At 46.0% G+C, this 10,791-nt stretch overlaps 1 protein-coding gene across 1 annotated transcript in view; it reads right to left on the bottom strand.

The window, feature by feature from the left end:
* Hydin (HYDIN axonemal central pair apparatus protein) overlaps positions 1-10,791 on the bottom strand; it is a 347,979-nt gene that overhangs the window by 302,489 nt on the left and 34,699 nt on the right. Inside the window, 1 exon segment of the mRNA XM_021220225.1 lies at positions 2,775-2,894. Within this exon segment, the coding sequence (XP_021075884.1) occupies positions 2,775-2,894 (120 nt within the window).

Below are 10,791 nucleotides of genomic sequence, written 5' to 3'. Positions count from 1 at the left end.
ACACACACACACACACACACACACACACACACACACACCCTGGGACATGATGTGCCACTCCATTCTCACAATGGCTTTTGAGCTCTGACACAATTCCCTGGGCCACAGAGGAGGAAATTAAATCAGCTCCACCAAGCCATGGGTAATGGAAGGACTGACTCCACCCACCCTCTTCATGGGAACCTCATCGAGAAGTTAAGAACAAAAAACAGATCTCAGGGCAGCTTCAAGCAGTTTTGTTCGTTTAAGGTCTTAGCCTCTGCTCCCCTAGTCTTGCCCAGAGATATGGAGCTCTATCCCAGATATAAGAAATGCAATTATAAGGCAAATGGGAGTGGTCAGGGGTGGAGTATCTCTATACACAAACAGAAACACACAGACAGGTACACACACACACACACACACACACACACACACACACACACACACACACCAGGGGAATGGATTTTTTCTGGTTTTAGAGACAAGATTTTCCTATGTAACTCAGAATAGCCTCAATCACACAGTCCTCGTACGTCAGACTCATGAGTACTGGGACCTTACCTGCTAAAGAGTATTTGCTAATGACTCAAAATAGTAGAACAGAGTTAAGCATAACTAAGGTAACTAGGAAAAAGATGACCTGAAGTCACAAGTAATGCAGGGAGAGAAAGGAATCCCATGACCTTGAAAAAGTCTCTATCCTTTCTCTATGAAGAAAGGATAGAGGAAGGTCCTAGGAGCACAGAGTAAGGCATCGAGGAACATGCATTGGGCCTGGTGTGATGGCACAGGCCTTTAACCACAGCACCCAGGAGGGGTCACGCACACTTCAGACAGGAACAGAGCAGCACGTGTGTTGTTCTTCCTTTATTAAGAGCATCACTGGGGCTGGAGAGAAGATGGGGTGAGCCTAAGAGCACACACTGAGTCCCAGACACCCACTTTGAGTGGCTTGCAACTGCCTGTAACGCCAGATCCAGGGTCATCCGACACTGCTGGTTACCACAGGCCCTTATATGGAGGAAGGGGAGAGGAGAGCCTGTTTAAGCCTCTCAGGACAGACACAGCCTCGTGTAACTCAAGTGAGAACGTACCTGCCTAGCTTGAAGAAAGCTATCTGCTTGTAGATAACTGAACTTTCCCTGGTTGAGGACTTTCCATGGGGCCAACATTTTGGTTGCGTCTTACCCAAGAGAAGGTGGTATCCATAAAACCTGTGCCCTTTGGAAGATGAAATATACACATTCCCTTTACCCATGACTTCCTCATATATACCTACTGATAACCGCTTCTTGTTTAGGCTCAGGCGGAATTACCAAAGGACCTTTAACCTAGTCCCTCTTCATCCTTACTAGCCTGATAAAACCCCAAACAGTGTAAAACAGTAGTAAGAGGGGAAAGGAGAATTCTACAAAAGAAAACGAACTTGTTGGCAGCCCCATGTGAAAAGTCCTAATGTCTACATCACGTGACTCTTTCCAGAGTCCTGGCGATGTGACCTTGGTCACCTTCAGCTCTTTCTCATCTCTCTACCAAGCCCTGAGTTTCTGTCCTGAGCTTCTCTTGCTGATGACACTGTGCTAACCCAGGCCATGTACCATTGTCCACAGAGTGGCTTTGCTGGCATTCGATCAGCCTGTCGATCTCTGAAAGGCATCGCTGAGTCCTTTAATGAGCTACTACACCTCCAAGCCTTCTTGCTTGCCTTGGTTCCCGCACAGACTTATTTCCTCATTTTTCTTGTGGCTCAGCTCTCCGTGTCCATATTCCTCGATTCCTATTTGCCTTCTCCCTGGAGTTTAAGGCTGCAGAGATGCTCTCCCTTCGCACAGCATCTGGTTATTTCTGCACTCAACTGTGCTCAAAGCTTCCACACAACCCTTCTCCTGTTACTGCCAGGTGTCAAGGAAAGCCTCTGGCATCGAATTATTTCCTTTGAAACAAACCTTAGTTTATCTTTAAAGAAGACAATGTAAGGCTAGGCAAGAAACCCTCAGCTGCAATTACAAAGGAACAGGGCAGGGATACTGAGAGAAGCCTTCTGGACACAATTCCGACGGCTGTTTCATATAACAGGGAGAAGACCACAAAAGGAGAGAGATTCACAAGGTAGAGGTTTTTAGAAATACAATGTGAGGACTATGAGTATCCACGCTCACGTTTGCTAGTTCTCTGAGCAGATAATCCCTTCAACTGGGGTAATGGGGTCTACAATTCAGAAGATGTCTGCACTAGCAGTACCCGGTTCGTCTCAATGGAATCCTAGCCCCGCTGGTCAGACACAAGCACTCCCTGCCACTCATCAAATCCACACTTTTTGCACATGAAGTTGGGGCATGTGGCTAAAGAGATGGCTCAGCAGTTAAGAGCGCTGGCTGCTCTTCCAATGGACCTGACTTTGATTTTAAGCACCCACACGGTGGCACTCACAACCATCTGTAACTCCAGTTCCAGATCTGACGCCTTCTTTGGGCCTCTGTTTGCAGTGCACATGCATACATGTAAGTAAAATACCCACATATATAAAATAAAAATAAATAAATCTTTTCTAAAAAGGAATTTAGAGTGCATATTGGGAGCTTGCCATGTGTCGGGCACTGCACTGGATGGTACAGGTAGCAACAGACTTAGCTCTGTGTTTGTGAAACTTGAAGTCAAAGGGCACGTTTACATATTATTTTGCTATGTCCATCAAATTTAAAGAGTGTATCTAAGACCCTGCAGAATCCAGCGTACTGAACCCTTCCTCCCGTGTTCTAGAAAAGCTCACCTATACCAGCAAACATACTCACTTTGTCATTGTTCCTCAAAACCAATGGCACCTCATAGACTTCACAGGGAGAGTAGTTCTGGAATATGATTTCGGATGGAAAGGGCTGGAATAAGGCCTGATCCAGGTCAACTCCGGAAAACTGCAGTTGGGAGACAGAATTAGACACACTGTGGATCAGCGGCGAAGGTGACTAGGGTAAGTAATGCAAAGACATATCAAAATAAAAAATACAAGGGCCACTCAAAAGGGGAACCGTCATAATAGTTAAAATTAGTGAGACTGTTTTCATTGACTTTACTACAAAAGAAGGTAGAAAATTTGGGAGCTGTCAGTATAGAGCTTACAGAACAAGTCTAAGGGCCTGAGTTCTAATCCCAGGATCCACTTAAGGAGCCAGGCATGGTAGTGCATGCCTGTCATGCCAAGATTGGGGAGGCAAAATCAGGTGGATCTCTGGAGCACACTGGCCATCCAGCATTGCCTAGTCAGCTACTTTCAGAGAACCTCAAAAAACAAGTTGGATGGTTTCTCAGAAGCAAGAGCTAAGGTGAAAGCAAGGAGAAAGCCGATAGATGGGCGTAGAGAGGGTGGCGGGTAGAGACAACTGGATTACACCTGCCTCCGTGCATTAGACTGGACAGGGCTGAGATACGTACTCTCGAACCTGCAGCAAGGCTAGAGACACAAGGGATTGGAGTTCCAATGCATGTCAAGGAAGGTTAGGACTCTGATGGGCATTGTTCTCATTGACCCGTGGCTGGATGCCCCACAGGATAAGGATGGACTAGGGTCCCTCAGTCCTTCAGTGCTAGTGGTCATTGAGGTCTGGCACAAATAACCAGATGCCCTCTGAAAGAAGAGAGAGTCAACGCAGGATCTGGATAATTTATGCCATCTCCCATTTGTGAAATTTTCAAGCGTACAACCAAGGATGCTTTGTAAGCGGCAAAATATTTGCAGATTGTAATTCTGTCAACCAGCTATAAATGCAAGGAGGTGGGATGCCATAAATGAAAGCCAGCTCGGACAAGAGGCGGTGACAACAGTGGTGTGACTCATTCTTTGAAAAAAAACAAGGCAGGGTCAGAAATGGTAAGGAAGTAAATGCAAATCCTACACCTTAAATAATAATAGGAACTCCAGGGTTGGGGACTGGGTTGTTGGGGGGATTCTGCAGAATGGCCACCACTGAAGCATTACTGGCATAGAGATGGGTTAAAGGGACATTCAGACCAAGAGGGCAGATGGAGACAACAGAAAATTCAGAAGAGAAGTAAGATTGGCAGGCAACAGATCAAAAGGCCTAAAATGGGTGCATTTGGAGCAAGTGGGGAGGACATATTATTGATAGATCAATGGCAGAGAGGTCGCTACAGCTGATGACAGAGTCAAGGCAGACATACAGGAGGCCCTGTGAAATCAAGTCAGGTTAAAAAGAAATCCATACCTAGGTAGATAAGTGTAAAGCCATTGAAAGCAGAGGCAAAAATGTGTGAGAGATGTGAACTGGAAAAGGAGAGGATGCTTTTGAAGCAAGAAACAAGAAGTGTTGACTGATCAACATAATTAACAAAGGGTAAAAGATATGAAAAGAATATCATTTAAAGCCCAGGAAAACAAGCTGAAGCCTGCCAGCCGCCCAACCAAGCAAAGCCTTCTGCAGAAATAACATTCTCTACCCTCGAAAACATTCTTAAAGAAAGAAGTTAAAACATTTTTAGAAAGACAAAAAAATTATAATTTTAACAATTTTCAAAGGAAAACACTTAAGGTATTCTCAGAGAGGGAAAAATTATCTTAGATCTTCAGATGCAGGGGAAGGAGGGAAGGAGAATAAAGGAATAGGTGATTAGCTGGGTGATCTCAATGAATATGGGCCAGACAGACAATAATAGTAAGAACTTGCTTATCCGTGGGATGTGTGCACCAGCTGGGCACCCCACAGCAGACCCGGGCTGGCCACAGCCTGATCGCTTCCTGAAACACTTTGAGTTTCACAGGGTCCTTGCTTTCTCTCAGAGAGACTCCCAACATCGTCATATGAGGGGAATTAACCAGAAATGAAAGGGCGCATTCGTCACCTCCACTCACAGAAAGGAAAAACTAATCTACAGTGTGAAGGGTAGGTTGGTAATCCTTTGGAGGAAAGGGAAGAGGCTGTGACCAAAAAAATGGGCATAAGGAACCTTCCAGGAGGGGCAGTGGTTATATGAACACGCTTACATTCATAATATATACAAATACACAAATGCAACACATGTTTTCTTTTAAAAAACTATCCTCCTTCCAAATACATGCATGAGCTTATATGCTCTTCATAAAACTTCACTGAGAATCATGGAGAAGCCCCATTGTTCAAGGACATCACTCAAGTGTTAACAGAGAAAACAACAAGAATTCCCTTCCTTCAAAGATGGGTAGCAATAATAATCATAATGATAATATATGTCTATACATATATATGTACATGTTATAATACCTGAGAAAGGAGGAGAAAATATAACCAATGAAGAATTTTTAATTTCGTGTGTGTGGTGGCTGTATGGGTTTGTATACGTGTGTGTGTGTGTGTGTGTGTGTGTGTGTGTGTGTGTGTGTCCTGGCTCACAGGTCAGAGGTCAATGTTGAGTGTCTTCCTCCATCACTCCCCAGGGTTTTCTACTGAAGCTGGACCAAGTGGGTAGACTGTCTGGCCAAGGAGTGCCATTCATCTGCCTGCCTCTGCCTCCTCAGCTCTCGACTACAAATGCATGTTACTGTACCTGGCTTTTACGTGACTCTTGGGGATGGGCATTCAGGTGCCCGGGGCTTCCATGGCAACCACTTTACCCACTGAGCCATCTCCTCAGCTCTTGAATAAAGAACATGTGTCAGAAGATTATTGCCAGTGAGGGATGAAAATTCTATGTGCTTGTTTGTTCCTGTGGTACTGGGGACTGGCCCTAGGCCTAAAGCAGGCTAGGCTAGTGCTCTACCCCTGACCTATGTCCTCAGCCCCACAAAGCAGTGAAAATCTCAACCATACCACTTCACCAAACTTTCAAACGTATCATAGGGAAACAGTTATAAGAAAGCAGGAAACAAATACTCAAGCATACAGGGGACGCAGAGCAGCTAGAAGTGAGGAAAGGACAATTTGCTTTCCAATAAACTCTGAGTTTCCAATGTGCCAAGTTCCTTTCCACATGCTGAGCACAGTGGCGTGAACAGAGCCACCAACAGCCCTGTTCCCACAAGGCTGAGGTGTAACCCTTCCCGGGCTTTACCCTTAATCGCCCTTCTAATCGGGATGCCCTTTCCCAAACCTTTTCGTGAGACTGGCTTCAGACATCTGTCTCACTCAGGGGGGCTTTGCCACAGCTCCCTATGTAACCCGGCAACCAATCTCCCCATTCTCTCATGAGAACTGTTTCTCCGTGTGAAGAGGGGTATCTTAGTTGTTTGTTTGTTTTTTGTTGTTGTTGTTGTTGTTTTAATTGATGTGGTGAGACACCATGACCACAGCAGCTCTTATAAAAGAAAACACTTCATTAGGCCTGGCTTACAGTTGGGAGATTCAGTCCATTATCGTCATGGTGGGAGGAAGCACGGCAGACACAGTGCTGTAGAGGTGGCTGAGAGTTCTACATGGGGCCCACAGGCAGCAGGAGGAGCATGTCACACTGGGCACCAAAGCCCCCCCCCCCCAAGTGACATACTTCCTCAAACAAAGCCACAGCCAATCAAACAAGATCAGACCTCTTAAGAGTGCCAGTCCCTGTGGCCCTGTCGGGAGCCATTTTTATTCAAACTGCCTATAAGGAGTAAGAAGGAAGGATAGTTATGAGGTAATGGCCACACATCAGAGGAAAGAGAGGGAGACATGAGAAAGACAGGGGAGATGAAGTCAGGACTTGTTAGGATCCAGGGACCAAGTTTAGATTTTGTGAGAGTAATAGAAGTCACTGGTAGTATTAAGTGTGGAATAACATGATCTCATTTACATTTTAATTACATTTATAGTGTGTGTGTGTGTGTGTGTGTGTGTGTGTGTGTGTGTGTGTGTGTGATGTGTCATGGAGGCCTGACACAATGGCTTGTGGGAGCTAGTCTCTCCTACTATGTGGGACCCGAGGTCATCGGGCTTGGTGGCAAGCTCCTTTTCCCACTGATCCCTCTTGCCAGCTTTGAACCTCATCCATGCCATCCTATGGATTGCTGGTAACAGAGGGATAAGATTGAAACAGAGCAGTAGAGGGTGGCGGCGGCGGAGAAGGCTCAGCGGATCAAGCACTTGTTACTCACTGGGCAGACATGGTATCGCCAGCACTCAGACAGCAGAGAGAAGAGTGGTCCCAAGAATAAGCTGGCTGTCTAGACTAACAAAATCCGGGGGCTCTGGGTTAAAGTGAGAAGCCCTGTCTTGATGAATAAGTAAGGTAGAGAGTCAAAAACCCATGTCAATCTCTACATACATGAGCACACATGTGCACATGCAATGCATACCACATATATACATGCATGGACAGACATGCACATGTGTACCACACATACACGTGCCAGAGAGAGACAGAGAGAGAGGGGAGGGAGAGGGAGAGAGAGAGGGAGGGAAGGAAAGAGGGAGGGAGGGAGAGGGAGAGAGAGAGGGAAGAGGAGAGGGAGAGGGAGAGAAGGAGGGAGGGAAGGAAAGAGGGAGGGAGGGGGAGGGAGAGGGAGAGAGAGAGGGAGGAGGAGAGGAAGAGGGAGAGAAGGAGGGAGGGAGGGAAAGAGGGAGGAAGGGAGAGGGAGAGAGAGAAAGATCAGGGATAACCCTGAAGCTCTTGGAGAACAAGATATGTAGTTACTATCTGCAGGAGGTAAGAGGCAAAAGAAGAAACACAGCCTTTGAGAGGCAGAGCTCAAATCTGCATTTGGATCTCCAACATATCAAGTTTGAGCATGAGATATAAATGTTAAGATCAGACTCAAAACACCTGGGCTAGGAATGGAACAGAGAAAACAACGCAGTTGCCTAGCAGACGGGAGGCACCCCGTGTACCTCTCCAGCACCAGCAGCATTAAATACCTAAATAACAAACGATAGAAGAGGATCAAAGATGTCATTCCCCTAGAAAGGGTCACCTGAGGCACAGCTTCTTTACCTGTGGGTCGTGACCTCAGATGGGGGGGGGGTCATGTAACTGAATATAAGGGGTCATGGAAAACTTGTAAAAGTTTTCTGAGTGCACGACCCCAAATTAATTCAAAATCAAATGCATAATGAACCCAAGGTGTCCCTGGCAGCAATGGCCTGTGCTGTACCTCGTGACTTTACTGCAGCCTCAGCTCTAAATGCACCAAGCATACTAATGAGTCGGATGTGCAAGCATCACACCCTGGCTGCTGCTGTACCGTGCTACAACAGCAAAGGCGGCCTGAAAACACTATTCTACGCTATGAATTACAATGCTTTTATTGGACATACGGTGTTTTCTGTTCCTTTAGAAATGGTTACTTACAGAAAAGGAAGACCTGTAATATCTTCCTGCACTATGACTCCTCAGCACAGAAGTGTCAAATTAGTGCCTTTCTGAACCAGACTGCGCGATCTTAAAATCTGTCTTTCCGTTGCTGATTTGAGTCTCATTAAAAAAAAAAATAATTAAATGAATTTTGGCTTAGAATTCATACAGAATTTCCAGCGGTTTCTGAATGGCCCTAAACAGGTGTCTGCCATCTTGTACTTTGTATTTCTGAGAGGCAGCATCTGAACATGGGGGATTGTGATACCAAAATATCAATCAGCTCTGAAAAAGGTTGATGGTCCTCTCCATTCGCAGCGTATTTAACCGAGATTAATTCTTAATGAAAAATAAGCAAGCGCATTCATCTCATTAGTATGCAAATTTGCTTCCGGATTTAATAAATGATTAAAATTGGGGGCCAGCAAGATGGCTTAATGGGTAAAGGCTCATGTTGCCAAGCCTGGGATCTACGTCTGACTTCAGGGAGCCACACGTTGGAAGGAGAGAGCCGACTCCCACCAGGTGCCCTCTGACCTCCACACACATGCCATGGTATTTATTAGGCATGCACATGTGTACACACAATAAATAAAAAAATAAAATGCAATAAAAATTCAAAGGAAATGATAAAATGGCAAGTACTTGTTTTATAATTCATTCTTCATCATTTATTATCAGATGTTTATTTTGTATACCTATCTTTTCTGAAAGTATTTGAATTAAAAAAATGTTTTTTAGTATGTGGAAAGGGACACAGTGTGTGCGTGTGTACGTGTGTGTGTGTGCATGTGTGTGTGCATGTGTGTGTGTGCATGCGTGTGCATCCAGTGTTTGCTTGCATATACATGGCACATGTGTAGACAAGAGAAGAAATTCTGGGGTATCAGCTCTTGTCTTTCACCGTGTTTCCGGCAGAGGGGGTTGCTGGTTTGTTCATGCATGTTCCAGGCTAGCTGACCACAGCTTCTGGGGACCATTGTGTCACTGCTCCTAACCCCCAGTAGGAACACTAGGAATATAGGCTGTGCTACCATGCCTGCCTTTACATGGGCACTGGGGACTAGAACTTGGGTCCTCATGGATGTGCTGCAAGCATGTTACCCACAGAGCCATCTCCCCGTGTCTGTTTCACAGACCTTTCTTCTATGCCTACATGATCATGGTCAACTTAATATTTTTTCAGACAAAAGGCATCACATGTCAGAAAACATGTTTCGGAGGCTCTGATCTAGGAATGAATGTAGGAGAGAGAGGAGAGTTTCAGGGAAAGGAGGAAGATTCCAGAAGTAAAGACAGACGAAAGCACGGTCAGTGTAATCTCTCCGACACCAATGGACTACAAGGTTCCCAAGAGAGACATGGCTTCAGATGACTGGAGCTGAACAGAGTCCACTGGACCAGACTTAAGCGAGACAGACACAGAAGGCAAAGGAAGGGACAGGGAGGACAGCCTGCTCAGGGTCATTTCAACGAAGCAGATGAGCACAAAGTGAAAACTAGGTTGGAGAGGGAACACCAGCAGAAGAGGGGCAGACAAGGAAGGCCCGATGCATCCATAATTGATGCTCCTGAAGGGGAAAGAACCCTCAGAGGAACATCAAAATGGCTGAAATGTTAGGAAAGAAACTTCCCGCAGATAAAATAAGGAGCACGGTGACATGGGAAAACCCAGTCATGTCTGAGCAAAGTCCTGAGCGTGAATGAAGGACACACTGCCCGAGTGTGCAGACTGGAGTGTGGCTGTGCCTGTGGGGTGAGGGCTGAGCCAGCCTTCCAGCCTCTGTGAACATCATCTGGTGCCTGAAGATCATGAAGTAAAATAGCCATGGAGCTGTTGAAGGGAAAAAACCCCAGCTTCAGAACTGGGTGGGAAAGAAATCTGCAGTTAAATTAAGAGGGCCATATGCAAACAGGATCAGAGACATGGAGCCAAGATCTGTAAATTCATCTTGAAGGAGTTAGCAGAGGCCGATAGCCCCCGGCCTCTCTCCAGAGAGATGGTTCAAATCCAGAACACACACGGGAAAAAACCAAGAGAGCTGAAGGGAGTGGGAGGGGATATAAGTCAACTGGGTACTCTTGTTCTTCACAGCAGGACTCAGTGCAAGTCACTACATGGGGCTACCCTAACCTTACCAACAATTCCAGCCTGCTCTGCCAGTCCCTCGGAAGAGAGGAAAGAAACCACAGGAGGAGGAGGAGGAGTCAGCTCTGGGAAACACTGCTCCTCCTCAGAGACGAAGGGTGTTTGAGGTGGGGGAAATGCCATCAGCAAATAAAGAGAGCAGTGCTAAGAACTGTGGGATCCTGAAGGTCCTAGACAGTAGGAGCAAAGGCTTCAGAGACCCGGCCCCATGGGGAATGCAGCTCAGACAACTCAGGAAGAGCTGGGATTTTGAGGGGGCCCACCTGCAGTAGTCCTATCGGTGGAGACTCATAATTTGTGCAGCAAAGTGAGGCACATGGCTTATGAAATTAGCTTTAAAAAGTAGAAAATAAGATCTTTAAAAAATAATGCCGGGCATGGTGGCGCATGCCTTTAATCCCAGCATT

The sequence above is a fragment of the Mus pahari genome, chromosome 20 (genome assembly GCF_900095145.1).
Source record: "Mus pahari chromosome 20, PAHARI_EIJ_v1.1, whole genome shotgun sequence".
Lineage (NCBI taxonomy): Eukaryota > Metazoa > Chordata > Mammalia > Rodentia > Muridae > Mus > Mus pahari.
This window is presented reverse-complemented; position numbering and strand designations above follow the sequence as displayed.